The sequence below is a fragment of the Neopsephotus bourkii genome, unplaced genomic scaffold (assembly GCF_033783945.1).
Source record: "Neopsephotus bourkii isolate Nb327-2 ecotype Australia unplaced genomic scaffold, CSIRO-AGI_Nbou_v1 NB_1768, whole genome shotgun sequence".
NCBI classification, from domain to species: Eukaryota; Metazoa; Chordata; class Aves; order Psittaciformes; family Psittacidae; genus Neopsephotus; species Neopsephotus bourkii.
The window spans coordinates 4,612,304-4,637,130 of NW_026902242.1; the positions used below are offsets into that span (position 1 = coordinate 4,612,304).

At 42.2% G+C, this 24,827-nt stretch overlaps 2 protein-coding genes across 4 annotated transcripts; both read right to left on the reverse strand.

Moving 5' to 3' along the window:
* Window positions 1–3,111: 3,111 nt before the first annotated feature.
* Window positions 3,112–12,125, reverse strand: RWDD3 (RWD domain containing 3). Of its 3 annotated transcripts, none has more exons than XM_061379359.1 (4): window positions 11,978–12,125; window positions 4,509–4,993; window positions 3,680–3,795; window positions 3,112–3,580 (listed from the first exon to the last, which is right to left on the reverse strand). In XM_061379359.1, exons 1-4 carry the CDS (start codon window positions 12,012–12,014, stop codon window positions 3,466–3,468), a joined length of 753 nt encoding a protein of 250 aa, XP_061235343.1. In that variant the 5' UTR covers window positions 12,015–12,125; the 3' UTR covers window positions 3,112–3,465. The 3 variants fall into 3 exon arrangements, with proteins under 3 accessions (XP_061235343.1, XP_061235342.1, XP_061235344.1); XM_061379358.1 differs by lacking the exon at window positions 11,978–12,125 and adding an exon at window positions 10,451–10,554; XM_061379360.1 differs by lacking the exons at window positions 3,112–3,580; window positions 11,978–12,125 and adding an exon at window positions 10,451–10,554 and having other exon boundaries at window positions 3,719–3,795; window positions 4,556–4,993.
* A 6,261-nt stretch (window positions 12,126–18,386) lies between these two features.
* On the reverse strand, window positions 18,387–22,981 carry LOC133226075 (holocytochrome c-type synthase). Its single transcript, XM_061379208.1, has 6 exons — window positions 22,807–22,981; window positions 21,724–21,869; window positions 21,011–21,159; window positions 19,827–19,946; window positions 19,237–19,323; window positions 18,387–18,995 (listed from the first exon to the last, which is right to left on the reverse strand). The coding sequence occupies exons 1-6, from the start codon at window positions 22,919–22,921 to the stop codon at window positions 18,797–18,799; spliced, it is 816 nt and encodes a 271-aa protein (XP_061235192.1). The 5' UTR covers window positions 22,922–22,981; the 3' UTR covers window positions 18,387–18,796.
* Window positions 22,982–24,827: the final 1,846 nt, after the last annotated feature.

Consider the following 24,827-nt stretch of genomic DNA (forward strand, 5'->3'; position numbering starts at 1 on the left):
CTAAAACCTTGGTTCTTCAAGTTGTCAGTCCTATTGCAACCGGTTTCATTTCTGCCTGATTTTCAAAGGAAACTACACTTATACTACACAATTCTTCTCCAACTTTTTAACTCCTTTCAATTGAACTGAGAGGTTAACAGCCTGAAAGAAACCAAGTACCTACAGCTTTGATGAAAACAGGTAGAAGAAAATGCTACTGAGACTTAAATGATTTCAGCAGAGAACACAATCAATATGAACTCACCTGGGAGAGCACCATCATGCGTCTTCTGCAAGGAAGGCCACAGGAAGCAAGGCTTTACTAACCATACTGTTTGAGGAACTATTTGTAATACAGTATCCACAAGAAAGCTAGCTTTTTATTTTCTAAACCACTTCTTTGTCTTTGTGGATTGCTTTTTCCTTGGAATTGAGTTGTCTGATTCCAACAGCTGTATACACTTCACTAACTTTTTAGACACTGATAGGCATTCTTTAAAGGATTCTCAGGACTTTGTTTCTATGGGTATTGTTCCCCTGTGTCTGCTTCAGTTCCCTTGGAGGGCAGGAACATGCACCACAGCATGCATCTTGATGACTTTTGTGCCCCAGGGGCTCAGAGGCTTGCCCATCTCTTCTTACAATAAATGCAAACAAACTCTCAGTGAACAGACAGCTGCAACATCCTTCTAAAAGAACAACCTTTAAATGTATTTGTTAACTTGTCTGAACACAAGATTTCACCCTACCCTTCAAACTAAGTGACTGATTGACAGGTAGGCAAAAGCATTTGCTTTGACAGAATCAGACTGCCATCAGTTTTCATGTTCTCTGCTGTCTGAACTGTATCAAGCTGATCAGATTTGTAATTCTCCTGCAGCAAAGCAAAGCAAAAATCCTCCAGTCCTTTCCCACACTGGACTTGATTTGTCCAATGTAAGTTAGTGAGTAGCATGTTCAACTATGATAAAAGTCCATTGTATAAACTGCTTTTTACAACTCCTGAAACACAGAAATCATCCAGCTTCTTAGAACAACTTCATTTGGTAAGAAGATGAGCGCAGACAGAAGACAACTGCAAGTTATCTAATTGTAATTTGCTCTTTTTCCACTTGGCTGTTGCAGAATGCTAGCTCTGACCAAATAATTCACCAAGAAGCCATCAGGCAACAATATTCAAGAAAATACATGAGCTTATATCCAAGTGGAACTGGCAACCACTGACCCTACAAACACCTTTTCTTATGCAGTATTACAATAGCTTGGACAGTAGGAAGGAAGAATTTGGACAATCTCCATCTGATCTTGCCAGAATGATAACCATAACAACTGTGTGCCTCAGTTATTTCTGCAGTCACACACAGTTTGGGATCACATGGTTAGGTATGCTGTTCACCCCAGATCAGCAGCAAGCATACGCAACTGATTGATATGCATGCTGGATAAGGCCCCAGCTAGACTGTAATGGCTAAGACTGTGATAGAGGATTTGTTCTGAAGTACCTTGCTATTCTCTTTCCAGAAGAGTGGAGCATTTTAAAGTAAAGATGTGGCTGAGGAAAGAAAATCCATCTGGCAAAACCTTACAACATTATGATTTGCAGAGAGACACTGATTACATTTTCTTACACTGTACATTTCAGATCTATCACACAGGGTAAGGAGAGAGCCTCTGCATCTTCTCAAGGCTTATACTCCACTGACACATGGTTTTTCAGCACAGATATTTTAACTGAGAACAGCCCAATTCTGAAAACTATAATTTAAAATATATATTATTTTAATATTTGAAATATACTTTAGTTTTATTCTTCTTTAGAAAAGTGAAATTTCATCTGCACATTCATTTGAAGTGATAGAAAATTCCACTTTGTCTCCAGAAGTCATTTCAAAATAACACAGAACAGATTTGTAAAACCTGTTTAACCCAGTCTGGTTTCTACTGTGCCTGAAGTACTCTATGTGCTACACATAAAAGCCTCATTAAGAAGACCTTTTGCTACTCTCTCATTAAATACACCTTGGTGCAAAAAATAACATGCAACGTAAGTATCTGAGACACTCCATATTAGGAAAATTACCAAACTCCTCAAAAACTAAGAAACCCTCAAACAGTCTACAATTCGTTTTGCATTTGGTATCTCAAATAGTAAAACCTACAGATTCTTATAGGTCGCTTTAGCTGCTTTTCTAGTGTACATACAGAGATACAATCACATGGGCTGAGTATGAAACTGGAAATCACAGTCTTACCTAATGATTTGCCAGACCACACTATAGGAACTAACCAAATTGTACCAGTCTTCCCCAGTACAGCTGAGAGAAACTGGTTTACACTGTATTGATCAAATCTATTCAGTTAACAAAGAATACATACGACATTTGTTTTTTAGGAGTGAGTTTTAGGGAGCAGTAAAGCACATGTTTAGCTACATGCTAAAACAAATTGAAATGGCATTGCTAGTTACTGACAAAATGTCTACTACTGGAAAATTTATCTAGTCTTGCTAGAGAATGGTATCAGGTAAAACAGAAACCAAAGGACATTAATAATTAGAAATAAGTATCCAATTCTCCCATGGCAAACAGATCTTGAATGACTCAATTTGTACAAAAGTTAAAGGTGAGGAAATTTTAAGATGCTATAGAACTTACCAGCTTCTCAAATGACAGAGACTTGACAGAAGTCCTGAGAGGCACAACACTGAAGTCTGTATATAGACTGCTCTGACATTTTAATTCAATCAAGATATCTATAGACACACAGACAGTAAAACCAGATCAAGTGCAAAAAGGAATCTGTCAACTATCAAAGAAAATACTACAATTGCCTTTACCTTAGGTTTTTAATCAATTTCAATTCTCCACTTAGGTGTTTATGTGCATTTTAGAACAAGAACTAACATTCAAAATGACACTTGGCGTTTGTTCAGGCCACAAGTGACATTCGTTTTTCCTTTACATCAACAGTCTAGCATTTATAATCAAATAAATGGAGAAGGGAAAGTTAGGAGATGAACTCCTAAGGGATATTAAGAATATGTCATCCTCATACTAAAATATGTGTTTGATACTCTTTTTATAGAAATATCTTTGTATAAGCTTTCAAAGCAAAACTAATCAGGCCATGAAAAACCACCACCATGAGAGACAAAACTCAAAACACTGAAAAACAGGGCTTCCAAAACAGATTCTAACTAAAAGACTGTTATTTTAACATGATTTCTTCCCCAGTCTCTCACACTTAACCATGCAGTTATCACAATTAATTTCACATTCCTTGGGATAAGTTACCAGTACATAAAGGTCAAGAAATTATCTGTTCTTAATGTATGAATTGCTTTCTCCTTCTTGTAAGATGATGGCTACTTCTGGCATCTTTTGCAGAAAAGCTTTAATGTTGTTTGCCAAATTAGACTTTTTATGTTCCATCAGCACCTGCAGTTTACTACTGGTTTGCTCAACGGTCCAGTGCTTTCTTCTAATTCTATTTCAAGAGAGGAGGCACAAACTCCAAGAAAAGCGTTGTAAGTCCTGAGTTCTCAAATTCCTTTTGCAGCTCATCCAGTGTTGAATATTCTTTGACTTCAAACGTCTGAAACCTGAAATTGTAAAAGGGTAACTCATGAAGATGCCCAGATTTGTCAGAATGTAATTCTCAACTCCGTTACTTTTCTATCCACAACACTACTACATTATACCTTTTTTGCTGTGCCTGTAATTTCGTCTCACACAGTACACTAATCATTTTCTCTTTGCATTTCTTTCCGCTTGAGTCCACATCTACCTTCGAAGTTTTCTGAAGTATCAAATACTCCTAAGTGAAAAAAAAAGAAGTGAAATATTAAATGTCACCTTAGTAACTCTGAGGTTGAGTAAAATGCAAAAATCTATGCAAAACATACAGGGTTTTTTTCAGCACATAGCAACCAAACTTTCAAAGTGCCCATCCCATAAAGTGCATGACCGCTTCTAGTCATCAGGTTGAAGTTACATACAGTCTTCAGTGATGTAGAGAACATGAGTTTGAAAAGACTAAACATTCTCCTTTAGTATCACCACAAAAAGCTGCCTAATGCAGTGGGAGTTCTTAAATACAGACAGAAGTTCAAAGCCCAGGTGTGCACCAGGAACACCATGTGGCCTAGGGCAAGAGATGAGACAGTAATGAGCTAAAAATGTATCTGCTATTTGTTTCTAATCACAAATTTTCTGTTTTCTGAGGCATTTGGGAAATACAGGAGACTGAACCTAGGCATATTACAATCAGGATACACAGGAAATATAGGGGTCTAACTACAGTGGGAAGCAAAGCAATACAGGTCACAGGTCTACAGGTATCACTGGTTTCTTTCCCACAGAATACCTTTTTTTCCTTAAATACAGAATGAAGTTGCTGGGCCCTCCTATTCTCCTAATGATCAATTTGCTTCCAAATTGTTAATCTTAGAAAAACACACACAAAATATTCAGACACATAGGTTTCAGTGGTAAATCAATAGAACTAGTCAACATTCATTGTTCCTGCACCTTAATGTTGCTCCTGTCACCCTGAAGAAGAATCAATATTATCTTGCCCATGAACATCAGTCTTCCAGTCAGCCTTAGATCCAAAGCCCATTTTTCCACAGTTCTGACGTATTTTGCCTTGGCTCTCATATGATCTAAATGCAAAAGGAGCATCCAGATACCATCCTCTGTACTTTTCTCTTTTGACAAAGTAGTTTTTTCATGGCAAACTGTTGCTGATTGCTTAATGACGTATTTAAGATGCTGCTGTATCCAAAGAATCAGATCGTGTACCATGGGTTCAGAAAGATGCTTCTTTGCTTGTTCAAGTAATTTATCTTTCACATCCATACATTGGGCCCTTGTAAGCTGGGCTGAGCTAACAGAAATATCTGGTAGAGTCGATGGATAACTGACTGGTAAATGAAATAACAGCTTTAAGAGTACATCCGTATCCAGCAGTTCTTTCACACTGATTTGAATCTGAAATGTGATTCCATGCGTCTCTAGAAAGAATAAAAAAAAAAAAACATGAACAGACTGCTTTTAGTTGAAATGTGTATGTATTATTAATTCATGGCATTTTCTTTAATAGTTCAACTCAAGTGACTGCCAGTCTATATAAAATAAGGGGGAGGGGGGGTATTTTGCAGGGTGGGAGGTTGCAGCCATGGCTCAAGCTAGACTTGCAGGGAATCCTGAAATGAAACACTTCCATATCATACTAGAAGGAAAGTTATTAACACGTTCTGAAAAGCATTCACACCTTTTGGCTCTTTCAAAGTCTAGACAAGCCAGTAATAAAGAACTGCTTCTCTTAGAAACACGTAAGTCAGCTTCTACAGCTCAACAGCAGCAGTGAGGACAACTGAAAACAGAGACTCCTCTGAATGGACTCAGCACTGCCCTAACTTTGCTCCTAGAGAAATCTGTAAAACTTCTAACACCAATATGAGTGCAAAGCATATAGACTTGCAGTGGGTATTTAAGACAACTGCTCAGAAGCAGTTCCACACTAAAGAGAGACTTGGAATATAAAAAATGAAGATTCTTTGTTGCCTACAACTTTCAGATAAAATCGCTTAATTCTGTTCTGCCAACTTCTCTACATGTGCAACAGTTGACTGGCATAATAAGAACATCTCTGTTGTACATCTGATCCGAGATGCTACATACATGCACATATATATGCATATACTTACATACATATATGTGTATACACCCACATATCTACTCAAAACCTGTTGCTGGTCTACTTTAGAATAATTTTCAGAGTGAGATACATACAGTATGTAGCAGGAAGGGCAGAAGGCATCCTCCTGATAAATCACATGTCAAAGATGCTGAATATGAAAGTTATGTATGGTAATTCCTGCCATAAAACCTTCTGACTAAAACACGATTCATGGAAAAACAATACAAAACCTCATCAAGTGAAAAGTGGGGACAAAGATCTAACCTACTTTTGGTCCTCTGCCCATGAAGAAACAGGGTATCAGATAAAAGAGGATCTTCTTCAGATGTTCTCTGCTTCACCCCTTTCCTTTAAAGAAACAGCTAAAATATCTGGTTGATTCAATCTATGAGGGCAGGAGAAGCCAGATCTGAAAGGCAGATTAGAGTAGAGCTGAGTTTCAGAGGAGCTCTTTTGAAGTGAGTTGCCTTCTTCTCCCTCTACCTTATCTTACCCTCCTTTACATGACAGCCATTTGAATTATGTTTAAGTATTGCTGATGCTGCTAACCAACCTCAGTGCTCTCTCTGATTTTCTATTTGAACCTTACTAAATAAGTGAAAGGAGCTAAAAGTGACTTGAACAGACAGAAGCACTTCAGAGAGCTTAGCCAAGGGCCTGTTCCCAAACCTCCTTCCAGGATCCTAAGAGGAACTTTTTCTAGGCCAGAGCAGTCACCAAATGAAATAAGGAAACCCTCAAAATCCAATAATCAAACTCTAATGTTACCATTAAGCAAACATCTGCAAACCTGCTACCTAAACAGAGTCAAATCCAGTGCTGAAATAGTGGATTCAAACCCAGTGAACTAAATGAAATTACACCCAACCATACCCATACCTAGAGGCACTACACATCAAAGCCTCGTTCATTGCCATCAGGAGGTGCTTTCTGGCCTTCTAAGATGCTATGAAAGGTTCCAGATTATTTTTAAGGCAACTTTATTCCTCAAAAATACACCTGCCTTAGAAGAGACTCCAGTTTCCACAGCAGCTGGCAGCAAGCAGCGCTTGCTACCCTGGGAGTAACTATGCACAAGGACCTTGAGCCTTCCTGTTTCCGTTTGTGTCTTCTGCTGCACTGACAAATGTTCTTAGTGGGCAGCAGCAATGCTCTGTAACAGTGCAATTCCTCTGTCACAAGGGTAGGCTCAGTACACATAACCTCACACACAAGAAGAAAAGCCTGCACTGCACCTTCTGGGACCTTCAGCACCCTCCTGACCACCATGGAGGGTCTTCAAACACGTAAGAGTGCCTGTTACCCACCTCCTTGAGCTGCCCCTTGCACAGGGCAGCCACACCAGGTACACAGCCAAGCTGCCTTTGGCTGAACAGTATGATTATATCCCCGATTGTGAATCACTTCATTTTAAACCATGTTGCCAAGAACTGTAAAACTGCACAGCCTATAAATGAGCTGAAGAACACTACTGCCAGCTTAATTACAGTGATATAAAAACACCTGATAATCTGATAATCCTCCTCAGGTTTTTTCACTAGCTTGTCATACCAGATCTCACCAACTCTGAAGTAACTAAGAGATAAACAGACAGGCCAGCCTTGCCCCTTTGGCAAGGGCCTCCTGTTGCAGCAATCATACCTTTAAGCCTGCAACAATCTCACACCTTTATTTCTCTGTGATGATGAATTAACCCGAAGGAAGCAGCGCGGCCTGGAATCCCAAGGTGTGTGTATCACCCTGAGCCATGCTCATTTACATCTGCTTTGGACTTACTTCTGACAAGGAGAATTGGTTTGAAACATCTGTGGGGCTACAGCATCTAAAGTTTATGTCACCACCCCAGCGTCCATCCCCTTTTCTGCACCAGCACTGCAGACGCCTGGCAGAGCAAAGAGCAGAACACCCTGCATAATGAGGCTCTGGAGCAGTACCTCCTTTGTTTGCACAAGCTACCAGGTTTAGAGTTGTCTTCCCGGTGAAACAGTGATGATTTCTGAAGTAAAAGCTTAGGTATGACCATTCTGCTGGCATTTAATAGGCTAGTAAGACTGAGCTCCATGAATTTTAACTCATTTTCCCCATGGCTGCATGGGGAATATGCTTATCAGTATATTTAGCTCTAGCATCCTTGAGATTTTTTCTTATGTTCCATGTCAACCAGACAGATATCCCCCTCCTCTCCTGCCCAAAGGCATTTTATGCAACACATGCAGTCTATTTTTACATTCAGAAAATGGCACCTACTAACGTACACGCTTCGAATATATATTTTTATGGGAAGCTTGGTGAGCAAAGCAGAAGAGAACAGATTAACAAGTACATTATGGGTTTCCATCTGTAACACTGATCTTTGTAAATAGATATGGAAGGTAAAGAAGATATGCTGTAATTAGTTTATTTGAATGTAGCAACACACTGTTTTTGATAAAAACACATTTTACATTCTGAATACTTTAATTGTTCAATTCCAGAAAACCAAAGTTTTTAGCTTACCAAGAGACATGCAAAAGCATTTTCCTACATTCCTCAAAACTGTAAGTCCCCAACAGCCTCCTTTTGGATGCTGTGGGTCTACACACAAATTAATGTATTAGAGACAGCATAACCTAACAGTCTTACTGGAAGTTTCTTCTTGTACCGTTTGTCAACGACAATTTGTATGGTTTGAAGACATAAAGCAAAGGTGAGTTAGCAGTATACAAACTAAAGGATTCTTCAGCTCCAACGCAAACAAGTAAATTCCCAAAGTAAGAAAACTACCAATAATCATTATTGTAAATAATCTTTGCTATTCCAGCAGAAAACAATGGAAAACAACCAAATATACATGATCCTAACATATCATGAGCACAACCTGGCTAAAGGCCTTGCAAGGTCACATACTATCAATATAAATACAACAGCCTGTTCCTGCTGTGCACTTGCACCCTTCCCTTTATGTTCCAGGAGGGTTTCTAAGCCATTTATGTCCTGGTAACTTAAGCACAAGTCCATTTTCCTGTATATGAAGCAGAGAGAAGGATGCACACATATTTCTGTAACAGCTTTGAAGAAACAGACATGCATATGCAATGTTCAGATACGTTCACGTTTTAAAGTGAAACGTCTGTTAGGCCTGGATGGTGTATTTTCAAACGACGCCTGAAATAACAGCGCTGAACTTCTTGACTTTTAAGAAAATAAGTCTTGAAACATTTCATCAGTCAGGTTTTAAAAATAGAACTCTAAAAAAACCCCAATCTCCAACTAAAATGGCAGAATTACAGCCTGACACTGGAGCAAGAGGTGTGTCATGGAAAGCCAGACACAAAGCAATCCTGCTTTTAGATTATGCCAGTTACTTGTGCTCCATGCACTCATGCCTTCATCCCTCTCAGGCTGTCCATGCACAAAGCCCTCTTTTCGAATCACCACTTGCTGTTCTGTGCAAATCTAGTTCCAACTGTTTTTAAATACAAGTTTGAGGTTTATTCGGTTCATTTCCTAGTGACTGTTTTGTTCAAGTGAGTCAAAAGCAGCCACGTTATTTTATACCAAAGTGATTTTTACAGCATCGCAGAATGGTTGAGGTTGGCAGGGCCCTCTGGAGATCACCCAGTCCAACCCCTACCAAGGCAGGGCCACCCAGAGCAGGGCACACAGGAACGTGTCCATGGTGGGTTTGGGATGGCTCCAGACAGGGAGACTCCACACCCCCCTGGGCAGCCTGTGCCAGGGCTCTGACACCCTCATGTAAATAAGACCTTCCTCATGTTGAGGTGACAACTTGTGTGCTAGTTTATGGCTATATATGACCATAAGCTAAATGTTAATGTAGTATCACAGAGAATCACATCTATCATAGAAAATACATGGTCATAGCATGTTCTCTATAACAGAGAGCACATGCACATTATCTGTGTGTATCTACAACAAATATAGATGAGAGTTCCCATCTACTTATACTCTTTATCTGAACAGACCCCCACAACACTCACATATCCCACCTGATGCTTCTTTAAGGCTGACAGTAACTGCTGTTGGAACTATTGAGATTTACTGCTCCTTGATGGAGGGCCATCTTTGCAGCACTGTTGAAAAGTCATCTCTCACACCCTATGTGACCAGCAGTCAGCAGTGGATGGGAGCAAACACTGCACACCTCAGGCTCCCACCCTCAGCAAACATGGTGGATGAGCCTCAGCACCCTGTAAACCCACAGCCGTAACACACTGCTGGACATCCTGGTACATGGAAAGAGCCAGATTACCACTTTACCCCCAGTAAGGCAAAGATCACCCAAAGCTTCTCACACACTGCAGCAGCTGCACCCCTATGATATACTACAGGATAAATACCCACTCTTGTTACATGCAGGAGATGCTTGCTCTCTGTGCATGGCAGGGGGGTTGGAACCGGATGATCTTTAAGGTCCTTTCCAGCTTAAACCATTCTATGATTCACCTCAATAGGCTTCAGCCCATTCCCACCGCTGCCCTTCACCTACTGCAAGTTTCAGCGTGCACCGCAAACAGCTGCGATTAAGAAGCTCGCTAATTACAAACGAGCAGGATCCGTTGGGATTTGTCCCCTACAGAGTGAGGACACAGGAACGGGCGGGAAGGGACCCATCCTTGGCGCTGCCACTAACAGCAAGCGCCTGAGCCGGCACTGCCCTGCTGGGCAGCCCCCGTGAGCCGCTTCCCCTCGGGGCCGGCGCGGGACAGCGGGCAGATCACCCCCGGCTGAGACCCTGCCAAGCGGGACGACCCGCGGCCGCCTTCACCTGAGACCGCCAGCACCTCGCAGGCGTCCGGCTCGCAGTAGATGGCGGCGAGAGCCGAGAGCTCCTCCAGCGCCAGCTCCGACATGGCGGCGGGGCGGGGCCTCCCGCAGGGCCGGGCCTCCGGGACGCTGCAGCTGGCAGCCGGGCCCTTCCAGCTCTGCGGCGGCTGCGTCTCACGTTGCCGCTCGGCTCAGACAGCCCCCGAGGCACCGAGCGGCAACAAGCACCAGCAGAGGCGGCGGCGTGGAGGGGGTCTTTCCCTCAGCGCCGAACAGAAACATGGCGGCCGTGTGAGGCGGCGCCGCTCTCCCCGCTCCGGGTGCACTTCTCACGGCAGCTCTGATACACCGAAGGGAATAACCCGCCCGTCCTCGGCGTGTGGAAGTCCACGCTCTTACATAAAGCTTTACCAAAACATAGGTTTACGTTGGTTACAGTCAACTGTTGTGGCTCCGTAGTTTTTTTTAGCTGACAGGTCTCCAGGCAGGTATAATCACCTGCAATGTCGGCATCTCCGTATTACAGATAGCTTTTAAAAGAAAGGGAGGGTGGTTTACTTTTATTAGACAATACATCGTGCTAATTTTAATCCCCTAAATTCTGTTCAAATAACAGGAAACATCGAAGTGCTGAAATGGGAATGAAGGACGTAACAGAAGGGAAGAAGACGAGAGCTGCCAGCAGCACTGCCAGGTAGGAGTCCATGCTGCTGACTGTCAGAGGAGGCTCTGCTGGAAACTAGCCTTAAAAGTGCCTCATTCTGTTATTAAGAACTTCCTTGCCCCTGGTCTTCCCCCCACCCCCACTTTGCATATTCCATTTTACACGTTTAAATAAAAGAAGTCGATGTAAATGTCTTTTAAATTGACACTATCACAAGACATTGAGGTCCCCATGAATAAGTTACTGCACTCTGACATTTGGAAGTCATCAAAGGAGACAGTATAATGTCAGCTTGATATTTTTCACGCTAGGAAAATATCAGCTTCATGTCAAAGATCTAAATTCCATCTTAATGTAATAAATTTCCTTGTATTTGCAGACTGGTGAAAATGCTAAATATTTAAATTGGAAATGAACTTCTACAGTTACAGGCTGGCCTTCATATTCCATTATTAAATTGGAGTTCAAGATCTTATTCTCACCCTCTCTCTTTCCTATGGTTTCTTCAAACTTTGCAGTGTTTGATAGAATAACATCAGCCGTATTCAGTGCCCTAAAAGGATACTTTCCTATTAATGTGGCAAATACAAGTTAAGAAGAACATCATGCTTTTTAGAGTCAGCCTGTATTAAAGCAGCTCCAGCATCACGTCATAATTAATACACCGCTGATGATACCACCATTTTCCACTGCCTGACAAGGCAAACAGAAAGCAACCTTTCATACACGGGTAAGATTCATCTTCCCAGTGTTATCTGCAAAAGTAATATCCTTTGCTTTCCCCTCACTATAGCTATGGCCCCAATCAATTAGGTGCTGTGCCAACAACCACTGATGATTTTATAGAAAACTCTGTGTTTGTACCTGTTTTCCTGAGTGGTAAATAAGAGGAGGCAGACATTTTGGGGACAAAATGTAAATTTGGAATGTCTGTCTACGTTTTTTAACCATCATTCCTATGCCAGCCACTCTCCCACCTCAGCAACCATTACTCTAGAAGGCGTTAAAGAACTAGGAAGAGTCTAAAAACCACTGCAGTTAGAATCATAGAATAGTTAGGACTGGAAAGGACCTTAAGATCATCAAGTTCCAACCCCCCTGCCATGGGCAGGGACACCTCACCCTAAGGTTGCCCATTTTGGGGTCACACGACAAAGACTAATAAGGAACCCATAACCTCACCTCTGCAACACAAGTCATATCCTCCTTTTGGCACTGCTGCAACAGTTTTCTGCTGCAACAGTTTTCTGCTCCAACAACGCTGACAGCTCTAATGCAGCTAGAAGGGTGTTCGTGCCACCTAACCCTGTTTTAAACAGAGCTAAACAGCACTGATTTTTTTCAGATACCAAAGAAAAAAGCCATTATTTCTGCAGTAACAACTCTCGAGTGTTGCCGCAGCAGCAGACTTTTTCCCAAATGTAGCTTGTACCTAAAATGGCAAAGAGAAAACCTCTAAAAATCACTCCAAATCAGCTAAAAGGCGAAAGTTTAAAGGCAACAGGAGGAAAAGCAACCCCTGTAATTGTGAGAGATGGTGGTAAAACAGAGATGTTTCACCTCAGTATTCTCAAGCACAGGTAGTAAAAAAGTTTGCAGCATCTTTTTCTTTTGCCCCAAAGCATGTTTTTTAAAGTTGGAATAAATACATTTAGCAAATAAATGATGCTGCAAATTAAAAGCTGCCAATGTTTGTATGGCTTGTTCTGATGTTAAATTCAACATTTGCATGAGGTTTTGCTCTTTGATTCTTGAAAGCGACCTAATGAATTCATATAAAAATACCTCTACTGATAGAATATATACATAAAAATGTATGGTTTTTATGTAAAAAACCCTTCTCTAATCTGAGGGAAAAAAATACAAATCGGAGGAAAAATCTTTTCTATTGCTTTTCCTTTTAAGTATTTTAGAAGCAAGGTTTTCAAGGATTTGTGCTGTAGCAGTGCTTTTTAAAGGCACTTGCATTTATCCTCCAAGCATCAAACTGCTCTAAGTCAGTTCCCCAAGACATTTAATCTTTTGGCAGATGGAAACTCATTTTGAAAGTCTACTAATGATCAATTAAAGCATTAGCTGTCTCTATAGACAGGAGGTTTATGGGGTTGCAGGCTTCAGAAGCTGGAGGCAAGAGCAGCAGCATGGTAGAAAAACAGCTAAAACTTTCTACAGTTACCTCAAAACCAGCAAAACATCAGAAAACAAAAATCATCACTTGGTTTTTTTTGGTCATATGTTGAAAACAAATGTGATGTTTTCTATTTCATAAGAGAGGCTATGGTTCAAACTAAGCATCAGCAAAGGAAACTGTTCTTTTAATTAGTTTTCTTTTTTAATGAGGCCTAATAATCCCAATACTTCCAATTAATTTCCATTATCCTTTGAAAACTGGGTTCGCTCAAGACTTCAGTCATAAAAACATGTACCCAAGCTGAAAACATGCAGCCGTGTCTTGTGAGTTGCTGCCTTTGGGATCAGTGGTTCACTCCTAAGCACCTCCTGTATGGAGACAGGCTGAGAACATTGGGGCTGTTTAGCCTGGGGAAGAAAAGCTGCATGGAGACCTCAGAGCAGCTTCCAGTGTCTGAGGGGGCTACAGGGATGCTGGAGAGGGACTCTGCATCAGAGACTGTAGCAATAGGACAAGGGGTGATGGGTTCACACTGAAACAGGGGAAGTTCAGGTTAGATCTAAGGCAGAAGCTCTTCCCTGTGAGGGTGCTGAGGCGCTGACACAGGGTGCCCAGAGAAGCTGTGGCTGCCCCATCCCTGGCAGTGCTCAAGGCCAGGTTGGACACAGGGGCTTGGAGCAACCTGCTCTAGTGTGAGGTGTCCCTGCCCGTGGCAGGGGTTGGAACTGGATGATCTTAAGGTCCTTTCCAACCCAAGCCATTCTATGATTCTATGTAAATAATGCAGCATTTCACACACACTCAAGGCCACACATTTAGTTTTGGAGTCAAGGCTAGTACTCTGCCCACAAGCTTCTATAGAATTCAATGTACAAGTAGTAAGTCCAAATAGATGCATCTGTCACATTCATAAAAGAATTTAAGATTCTTTCTCTAGGAGTTTGGCAAGCCATTTGTTTTTCTTGAAGGAGATGCAGATAGAAGTCATTAACCATCTAATGCAAACGGAAAATGATCCTTCTTACAAAATGGACATAGCCCATAGGTACCTGTTATTACTAACACTGCCAAAAGAATCAATACTTACTTGATTCACTGCATGTAGTTTTGCCTACAATTTACCTTGTACAAAGTAAGACAGAATAACAAACAGAACACACTTCTTTTTTCAGTGAGAGTAAAAATACATGAAGTTGCCTACTAAAACTTTGTAGAAAACTAACAATGCTATCTATTTTTAAAGAGGACATACGTAAAGATACTTGTGGGTAGGGAAAGGTATGATACTGAACACATAAGCACAGCTTATGAACAGTATATTCTACCCTCACAGTAAGTTGAGCTTCCACATCAAGTACATCTGCTTGTGGAACATCACTATATGGATTTGCCTCCAGGTGTAAGCAAAGAGAGACAAAGAATTAAAGTGTCATTTAACTTAGTAAATGTTGGGGACAGATCTCTTTAAAAAGTAAAGGAATGGTGTTTCTGACGGGCATTTCTGCCCTCTAGGAAGAAACACAGCACTAGGAAGAGCAGTGCTCCTTAGTTTTCCAGTTCCTGCAATTTTAGCTGCTGAGCTTCAGTAACCTTAGGATCTGCACCTCCATCTTTTGAACCTGGGCACATTAGATATTATTCCCCACACTTTGACACTAGAGTGAACAAACAAAATGGGAGTGCATTAAGATGACAGACTATTCATGGTGGTTTTCAGAGCACCCAGAGATCCTTTACCACTCTCACACCCTTTGGAAGCAGAACAATATTCATCATCGTATCTTAGACTTTAACTAATTATTTACAGAACACATTAAAGTCCTCATAATAAATACATTATGTAAGCACCAGACAGCATTATTATCCCATTTCACACTAAACTAGCATCCCTCTTTCACACCAGAATCCAAAAACGTTAGTCTAGGACACTTTGCTTTGGCAGTAAAAAACAGTAATAATCAACAAGGGGCACAAATACCTTCTTCTCAGCAAGACAGTTTCTTCTGTAGCAAAGCAAGGCAGAAATTCTAGAGCTTAACTGAAAAGTTAGCCAAGACTGAAGCTAGCACTATTGCCATAGTATGAAAGGAAGGAGTAAAGCCGTTTCTAGGGGAGAGGGAGATTAGATAGACAGATAGATAAATAGATAGATAGGATAGTGACAGAAGAGCTACAGCTCCCCTTTTCAAACTGTCTGCTAGTGCAATGCAAGGGGAAAATGTCATAGGATGACTATAAACATGAGCAGGAACTCCAGGCATTCCAGCATGACAAACCTGTGAATTACTCTCTAATTACAAGGCACTTGTGTTGGCCAGATGCTAACAAGGCATACTGTGGAAGAGCAGAGAGTTGCGTCAACGTTACTGGGTAGGGAGGGTGTTGTGAGCACAACCACCCTGTGTTGGGTGCCTCTCTAGACTGGCATCACCCTAACTGCAGGGCAGTCACTATCTGCCTGCAGCAATGCAACAGCAAGAGGTCAAACCCAGGTATTTGAATGCAGAGGAGCCTCCTGCTCCAGGGAGTAAAGATCAGTACTACTCTTGACTATGCATGTATGACCCAAGACCTGAGTATGGCTGGAGTGTTAATGCAGAAGTCCTTCTCCATCAATCAGCCACAGATTTGCAGTTCCTGAGCACCAGAATATCCCTGAAGGACACATCTTCAGCTGCAGGCCTGGAGAGCTCTAACTTGTTTCAACTGCAAGAGTCAAACACAACAGGTCAAGTGGGGCTTTGGCACAATATAGCAGAGCTTAGGTGAACTGTGTAAATGCACAACTGATTTAATGACAGTGACCATATTTTCCCTTTTGAACATGCACAAGGTTAACCTGGTTTGAGATCCTGGGTTCTGAACTTCTGTTTCAGCCTGACTGGGAACCTGCTGCTGCTGCAAAATTCCCTGAAAGGGTCTGATAAGGATATATCTTCACTTGTTTGAGCTTCATGAACTCCCCACACCTTTCCGTACTTACAAAGAAAGGATATGAGTTATATATGCAGGCACATATATTAACCTGAATGTAGCCTAGACAATAGTTTTACTGCTCAAACATTCCCCAAAGGGTAAAACCACATCAACTTATATCAGTTTTCCAAGCTGACATTAGAATTCTGATCACTCCAACACCCACCTTCTGAGAAATAGTGAACTGCCAACACCAGGCATGAAGTAACTCAAACCAAAAAGGGAAAACTCCGTGTTTGCTTCCTTCAGTCTTACTGCTTGTAGATATTACATTAATTTCTACTGCAAGGACTGTTAAAAAAACTTGTAATTCCTTGCATTCCTCTCTTCAGTAGCTACCCAGAATCAGGATGAATATATTTGCTGTCATATGCTCTTCTGTTGAGTGCTGCTGCTGCACATGAATTTAGTCCTTGGCTCTTCTGTATTCACCTAAATAAATTAGTAGTATATATAAAGATATGATTAGTTCTAACAGAATACAGTCTCATATGACGCAAGAGCTCATCTCAATGATTCTGACATATAAAAATAGAGTCACCAAATACGAAAATTAAGAAAAGTATATTTATTTGTATTCAAACAAAAAGGAGACTCAAAGTGGTACATTTCATTAAGAGCAGCACATAAAAGAGCCATTTTCAATCCAGGCATGTGGCATGAGACACCTTTCACCAGAGTTAACAGCTATCACAAGTTCAGCATCACACTTCCCAGATCAACCAAACTCATTCTCTGGAAGCTCCTGAAGCACTCCCTCCACTGGTATGCTTTTTCCCTCTTTAGTTGTGAGAAATACATAATTCTGCATGTGCCAAGTTACTGATGCATAATCCTACAACCAAAACAACGCACCTCAAAAAGAATGAGCCTCAGTCTTCACTGTTACAAGAGGAGAAGCAGCTCTTTCACTATCAGATACACTTCATCCAAGCTCACACACTTCTCAAATCTCATGCATGCATTGCTTGCTCAGATTATTTTTATTTGCCCAAAATTATTTCTCATGTATATATATATATGTATGTATGAATCACTGAAAAACAATTAAGGAGTGGATAAGGGGAAAAGTGTGTTTTTCTCTTAGGATTTGGACTTCTGGGTAGTATTTGTTCTCACCATGCTGGACAGCTGGTTCTGAAGTGGGAACAGTACCCTTAAACTATAGAAGCTTTCCTGCACAATTTTTTCCTAAACAGGAAGTTACTTGACTGGAACATTGAGGAGCTTTCCCCTCAGTTAAAAATAGCCACTTTCCAAATATGAAAGTACAGCTGGTTCCCTGTTAAGGTTGGGAAGTTTCATGTAGCTTCTCCCATTTGAGAAGCTACAATGTGAAACTCTCTTACATCTCTCATTCCCAAGTGTTTTGTGTGGAAGATTCATTCTCATGAGTAATCTATGCTGAAAGGAAGGAATCATTTAAATTTAGAGGCATGTGGCACCTGAAATTTAGCAAGCCATGCAAATTTAAAGCTATGACAGTGGAAGACTTATAAAAAAGTTAAGTTTCCCTTATTAAGCATGAACATTAATCAAATCTTTAAGCCACACAGCATTAACACACATCACTCTTAGGAAACACTCAAATCAACCTCATTCCTTGGCATTTTCGATACCCTTTTAGCCAATTTATACACATACCTGTAAACTCCCTCACTGCAACCACTATGCAGAAATATGTAGGACTGTGTAGTCATACACCTTTGTGCAATTCTGTAGTATAGAAAAACCCCACACTATGGTTCAGTTGATGAAGGCAAGATGCAAAATACAGATGCATCACACAACAGGCTATTTAAATAAGTCTTAATTCTGCCCTGAACGTATTACATGAGACACATATTAAAGATATGAAAATACTAAGAATACTCTTTTCTTATGTCAAAAACCAAATCTTTTAAATACTCAGAACAGCCATTAAATATTAATTTTATTTCCTTCTAGAATAACTGACGCTTTCTGCTTCTAAGAAATGTTCTCTTGTTCAAAGACAGATTGCAGATTAAGGCATGAGTATATCTTCCTTCTCAATTTAGCATACCTTCAAAAATACTCCTACTATATTTCTTTTAACACAATAAACTGGACTAAAGTTTTCTGAGGAAGAATGTATTTGAATAGGTAAAGTGCCCATGTGAAACAAATAAATGGTTTTATACAGGTAACAGTCCCTTTATTCGTCATCTCAGTATCCAAGTACTGAACTATGTTAAACTGGTTTTGAAATTTACAGTTTTCACTATGTAATACTCAGAACTCCAGTCAGGCTCAGGTAGTTAATGGATGTGGTGAAGCACTGGAGTCAGGAAATGAAGGCAAGCTTTCTGAGCACCTGTGACAAAGTAAGAATACCTTCCCCAGCTCTTAAGAAAATTAAGATACAAGTTTTTGCTACTATCAATTTATTCTTTCAAAACAACGCATTTCCCCACCCTCCCTTCCCACCACACAAAGAACAGTGGTGATGACAAAAACATCAACAGTTGCATTGAACTTCTATATCAAGTCCTAGTATTCACTCATCCTTAGTCTAGGAGAGTGGTTCACATTTTGATTACACACCACAGGCGTAGTTAGGAAGTCCACCGCCACCAAGCTACCTTCATTCTGTCCCATACAGCTGAGAGGGAGTCAAAGGCAGGGCGAACATCCAGGATAGTGAACTGGTAGTTCTTGTCTACTGCTCCACCATCATAGTAATCAATAACGTATCGTACTTCCTTTCCACATCGGTCAACAATCCAATCATGCCTGTCGAAGGGAAGTTCATATCTGGAAAGACAGAGAATGGACCACGCATATATTTTAATGGATATTATGAAGCAGGGAGAGGGAGTGGAAATCCTGTTTAAGAAGTTTTACTTATCCAGATACTGGCATAAGATTCCCACTGGTACTTCTGGTAATAATAACTTGCAATTCCAGTTCTGAAACAGCTTAATTCTACACCATGTTTTCAGACACATCTCCCAGCCCTCCCACCTCACAGAAGACCTGCCTCCTGCCCACGTACCCCATCCATGAACGTATTCTGGCTCTTGGTGAATACTCCTTTGCTTTGCCTCCAAACCGCATCAGCGATGGTCCACATGGACATTCCCTGTGTAGACAGTTCATAAAGAAAGTGTTTAAACCACTATGGCAGTTTGGTTTAGTAACAGAAAAACCATATAGGAGAAAAAGCAGCAGTAAAAAAATTACAAGTGATCTAAACCACCATCTTAACATTGGAAAAGCTCCCCAGTTTCTCACAGCACTTACTGCTGTTATGAGACAGAAACTTTAACATGCTCCACACCATCATTCTGATTTATCTACAAAACACTTCTCAGCAAATCTAATCCACACGAACAGAAAACCACAATCCAAACCAGTGTAACACAGATCATGGAATTCCAGAGAACAATTTCTACACACAGGATGCTTAACTAGTCTGTCTCCTCTAGGAACAAGGTCTGTCCTGACCTAAAAAGTGACTGGTTTACGAACTTTTAATCAAAGTTTACATCTCATACCTTTTTCATAACATAAAGTCTATTCTCCAAGACTTAACAAGAGCAAGAGCTAAACCAAGGATTTGCTTTTCATCCCCTATGTACATACATAGCATGGAGAGCTTCCCATTTCAGAATCTCCTTCCAGGCTTGCTCATTATTTTGGTTGTGAATCTTAATAATGTTGGTCATGTCTTCACCTGTTATGTCATCATCTTTCCACCTCCACCTGAGAGAGAAGCATTTGAGAACAGCTTACAAACATTACAGTGTAACTACTCCACCTTCTTCCCTTTATCTAGAGAGTTTTTGAATCAAGAGGTTTAAGATTTTATGCAAAGACATAAAGCAAGTAGGGAAACTTCTGGCTCATCTGCTTATGCATCTTGAGAATCACTATCAAAGTTACCCCCATCAAGATCCACAGATTCTAGTGAGATAAATTAACAGCTTAACTGGATCAGAAACTTATCAGAGTGTGCAAACATCAGCACATTCATGGTATTGTAAAAATGAGTTGGAAAAATCCCACTTGCATTCCTAATGCACACAAATCCTGTATCAATACATTTTGCATACACTTAGAAATGCCCTTCATCTCTCCAACCCTGCACTATTAACTACACGCGCATTTGCTTTTCAACAGGCATAACACTAAAGACATTTAAGTGTTTACAGAATTGAAACTTGGCGTGTTCCATACAGACTGCTTATAGCATATTGTCTTAAGAACACCACCGATATGCAGAACAAATTACTATTGTTTTAACCGTAATCATCTTTAAAGTTGATCTGTTTGAGAATGACAAATAATTACAAAAGAGTGAGAAAACAGCAGCACAGAAGGCTTTCCAAACCACAGGAGACATTTATCATTCAGATCTTGCCTACACTGAGGTTTGTTTACAGACTGAAAACCTCTACTTGTCAAACCATTTCCACACTTAGCATCTCTGCAAAGTCAGATTAGATGTTCTCACAATCACAGAGCCTTTACTATGGGTTCAGAGGATTAGCATAAAGCCAGCTGAGTCTGAAAGCTGGCAATCACACAGATTCTCTACGCCTATGCACTGAGTTGTGGCAGTTGCCTGGCATGCTCCATCATCTTGCTGCTCACTGGAGGAGACATGGCCTTTGAGACCAGCTCACACTTTAAAATAAAGCTGTGTATAAAAGCAGTCATTTAAGAGTCCACAAACTCTTTAATAATACTGATTAATAATAACTAATGATATTCCTTCATGAATTTTAGACTCTCACATTCCATCTGGTAACTCAGAGTGTATTTACCCTTTTCTTAGCATAGCATTCCAGAACATTTGCTCTGAAGGGTAGACCCATTTCTTGTCAGAATGTGCTCTAGGAATGGAAGACTCTTCTCTAACAGTTGACAATGGAAAGGGTTGACCTGGGGATGGCTGCTGATTAGGAGGAGGCATCTAGAAAACAAGGAGAATCAACAACAAACTTCAATATGAACATGTTCTTATGTTACAGTGTTTGAAAAGAAAGAATTAAAAGCACAATTCATCAGCTGCTAAAAAGATGTAAGTTCAGCCTTTATTTAAGTCTACCAGAATTACCTTTCTCTTCTGCAGGAGAACTCTTTGGATCATTTCATCATCTGAAAACCTAAAGGAACCCTTCAACTTCCAAAAGAGTAGTGCTTTCTATAAATCACAGGAAATCTTGGAGAGACCTGAACGAGAGCTTACCCATAGTGCTAGCACAGAACCCACTGATGCAGCACAACAACCATGCATGTAGACAGAAAACAGACAGCAAAAGGTATTCACAAACTGGAAAAAAGATGTTAATTTGAAGAAGAGGATGTTAAAGAAGGCCTAACCTGGTCTGATTCAAGTATTTGCATACAAAATGAGAAAAAACAGTGTTTAAAAAGTAACATTATTTCCCTTGGACAGTATCACCATTAACATTTTGGGGAGGGTATTTCAGAACAAACAAGACCAAAGAAAAGAGTTGAAACAATCAGAAGTTACCATATTGCTAGGATCTATGTCATCGTTCATCTGAGATGCACCAGTCACTGGACACGCTACGTATTCATATGCTCTTTCTTGATGTGCAGGAACATCTTCTGTGTTCTCAGTTCTATGATCAGGAGTCTTCATGTGCATTGGACACCCTGAAATACAGGAAAAAACAGGATGTATTTTGCTACAAAGGAAACTAAGACATGACAAGTGGAAAACAGTTCATTGAACGCTCATGTTAATGCAAACCGGTATTTCACTTTTCTTATAAGCTTTGCAACAGTTTAAACTGTTCTTTCCTGTGTTTTAGGACCTATCACCATGGCAAGATCTAGGCTTCTTCTGCAGTCCTTGAACACTCAATCCCTATACTGAACTGTTTGTACCTAAGATTTCCACAGCAGTGGAATCCAACACGTGCTCAATGTGCCAATGAAAGAGCTTATGTGCTCCTTCTCCATCCACCTCACTGCACCCTTCTGCTGCCCCTTCCCAGGTACTGACAACTGCCTGCTGCCAGTTACCATCTCCGCACCACCCTGACCCTTTCTGGGTGGGTGGCTAGATGGGAACAGACTGCAGGACCCCTGTGAAATGAGACAGTGGTTGTGAAACCCAGAGGTTATACAGCAGGCACCTCTGGAGATCACCTAATCCAACCCCTGCCACCCAGAGCAGGGCACACAGGAACATGCCCATGGTGGGTTTGGGATAGCTCCAGAGAGGGAGGCTCCACAACCCCCTGGGCAGCCTCACGTAAAGACACTTGTTCTGTTGTTAGTTTTTGGCTATTTGCTCCTCACCCTGTCGCTGGGCACCACTGGAAAGAATCTGGCACCATCCTCCTGGCACCTGCCTTTGAGCTATTGATCTGCATTGGTGAGATCCTCTCTCAGGCTGCTCTTCTCCAGGCTAACCAGGCCCAGCTCCTGAAATCGCTGCTCATGAGAGAGATGCTCCAGACCCCTGATGCTCCCTTGCCTCTGCTGGACCCTCTCCAGTAGCTTCTTGTCTCTCTTGTACTGAGGAGCGCAGCACTGGGCACAGCGCTCCCCCCTAAGAGTTTACTTAAGTCTCAACAATAATTACCACTCATCTTTTCCTGATGCATTGGACATTCTGAAGGCAGCGATGCCGTGTGATGCTGCTTGGATGCACTTGGTGCCTGAGCCGCAGCAGCCGGGGAGGATGCAGACAAACCCATGGCTTCTGCACACTGGGTCTTCTCAGACCGCTTCTCTCAAGGACAGAAAACACATCCACGTTACAAACTGCACCGGTGCGGCCCTGCATCACCGATTACACAGCGCCTTTAGTAACTAACACCCACCGTTAATAAAGCCCCCCACCGCCTACCAGGGCTGACAGCGAACGGGACCAGGCCCCTGCAGGGGACACCCACCGCTGCGGCCTCCCCTCACGGCCCTGCCCGCACCCGAACCCCGCCAGGCCCGAAGGGGCCGGCACGCACCGTACCCGCCCGCAGGAAGCGCCTCAGGTAAGGCCGCGGCCGAGGCCGATGCCGCCGCACCGATCCACCCGGCGGCAGCCGGCAAGGTCAGGCCCGCCCCCTGCGCCCAGCGAGCCCGGCCCAGCGCCCTCCTTCAGCGCCCGCCTCCCCAGGAACCGCCGCTCCGCTCCACCTCACCTCAGGTCACCCCGGTCCGGTCAGGCCCGGCCCGGCCTGGCCCGGTCCCCCGCTGCCGGCCCCGCTCGCGGCACGACACCTCGCGACAGCGCGGTGCCCGCTCCGCGCCTGCGCTTGCGGGGAGGGGCCGAGCCGAGCCGAGAGCGGAGCGGTCCCGGTGCAGTAAGGCCGAGGGTGCCGGCAGCGTGTGGGAGCGGTGCGGCAGCGGAGGGAGCCTAGCGTGGGTCCACTGCCGTTACCCTCAGGAGCAGAACCGCTGGGTCAGAACTGGCCAACGCCACTGATGTTCCGGGCCGAGGGTCACCTTCAGTCCTTACGGCAGCAGGGCAGGCGTGCTGGGGGTGTGACTGTGAAATCGTTATCCACATGCCAGTAATTCGTAATTAGCAGTTAATGGCTGTAAGCTTAAAATGTTCTTTAAACACCGGCTAGGCAAGAGGAGTGTCCCAGCTGCAAGATTCACTAATGGTGCCTCACCTCAGTGCCAGAAGGTGCAGTTTAACCATATGAAATGCTGTGTAACGCTTGGCGAGGCAGAGGATGGAGCTCGTTCTGCATCAGAGCAAGGAGTGCTTACTCCATCCACCTCGACTAATGGGGTAAGAGCCAGCTCTGCGGTAACAGTGCATGCAGACCCTGCAGGGCTCAGCCCATGCCATGGCTTCTGGAGCTGCCAAATGGATAAGGCACAACACAGACATTCATTATAGGTATATAACAATTAGAACTGATCCATCCCGTGTCACTGGAGGGATTACAAATGACATTATAGTAGGAAGGAGCTGAGGCTTCAGTGAGTACCTGAACTTGGGATGCAGAAAACCCATGTTTAAATGTGGGAGAGGCATGTCTTGCAGCCTCTGTATCCAGTCTGCGGTAAAGGAAAACCTGAGTGATTCTCTCCCATTTCCCCTGAGAAAGGCCATGAAGATTAATGAACTCTAAACCCCACTGAGGCAGCTCTAACCAGCACTATTGCAAGTTACACAACCACCTCCATTAAAAAGCTGCTTTCAGACATTCCTCGAGTGCTTTGAAGCCCATATTCACATACCACCTTTCACAATCAGATCTTTCTCATCAACAAGGACATTGCCATTCAGGGTGAACAGGAGGTAAGAGCACAAGTATAAAGCTGTCCGGGTGCTGTCTCCCTTTCCACCACCATGCTCCATCAGAAGCAAACCACTGCTTGTTGCAACCGTTGACTTGATTAATCTTTGCCGAGATCAGAGTTTTCGCCCTGTGTAGGCCTAGCCAAGTAACAAATACCTTTTCCTCAGCATAAAGCAGAGCAAAGTAAGATGCTCAGACCATCAGTCCACCATCTCCAAAGAAAGGAGATCTGCACAGTGAAGATTAAAAACAATTAAAAACTGCAGAGTCACCACAGCAATACAAGTACAGAAACCACAAGTTTTCAGCAAGAACAAAAAAAAAATGCTGAATTTGGGAGAAAATG

What these genes read in the sequence shown, in the direction of transcription:
- RWDD3 (XM_061379358.1), bottom strand. Translation starts at nt 10,535, where the DNA reads ATGTCGGAGCTGGCGCTGGAGGAGCTCTCGGCTCTCGCCGCCATCTAC. An exon ending in CGAGGTGCTGGCGGTCTCAG is followed by an intron (nt 4,994 to 10,450) that starts GTGAAGGCGGCC and finishes TATTCTTTCTAG; the next exon opens with AGACGCATGGAATCACATTT. An exon ending in TTACAGGCACAGCAAAAAAG is followed by an intron (nt 3,581 to 3,679) that starts GTATAATGTAGT and finishes TTACAATTTCAG; the next exon opens with GTTTCAGACGTTTGAAGTCA.
- LOC133226075 (XM_061379208.1), bottom strand. Translation starts at nt 22,921, where the DNA reads ATGGGTTTGTCTGCATCCTCCCCGGCTGCTGCGGCTCAGGCACCAAGT. An exon ending in ACATAGATCCTAGCAATATG is followed by an intron (nt 21,160 to 21,723) that starts GTAACTTCTGAT and finishes CTTGTTTTCTAG; the next exon opens with ATGCCTCCTCCTAATCAGCA. An exon ending in TGGGAAGCTCTCCATGCTAT is followed by an intron (nt 19,324 to 19,826) that starts GTATGTACATAG and finishes CTGTCTACACAG; the next exon opens with GGAATGTCCATGTGGACCAT.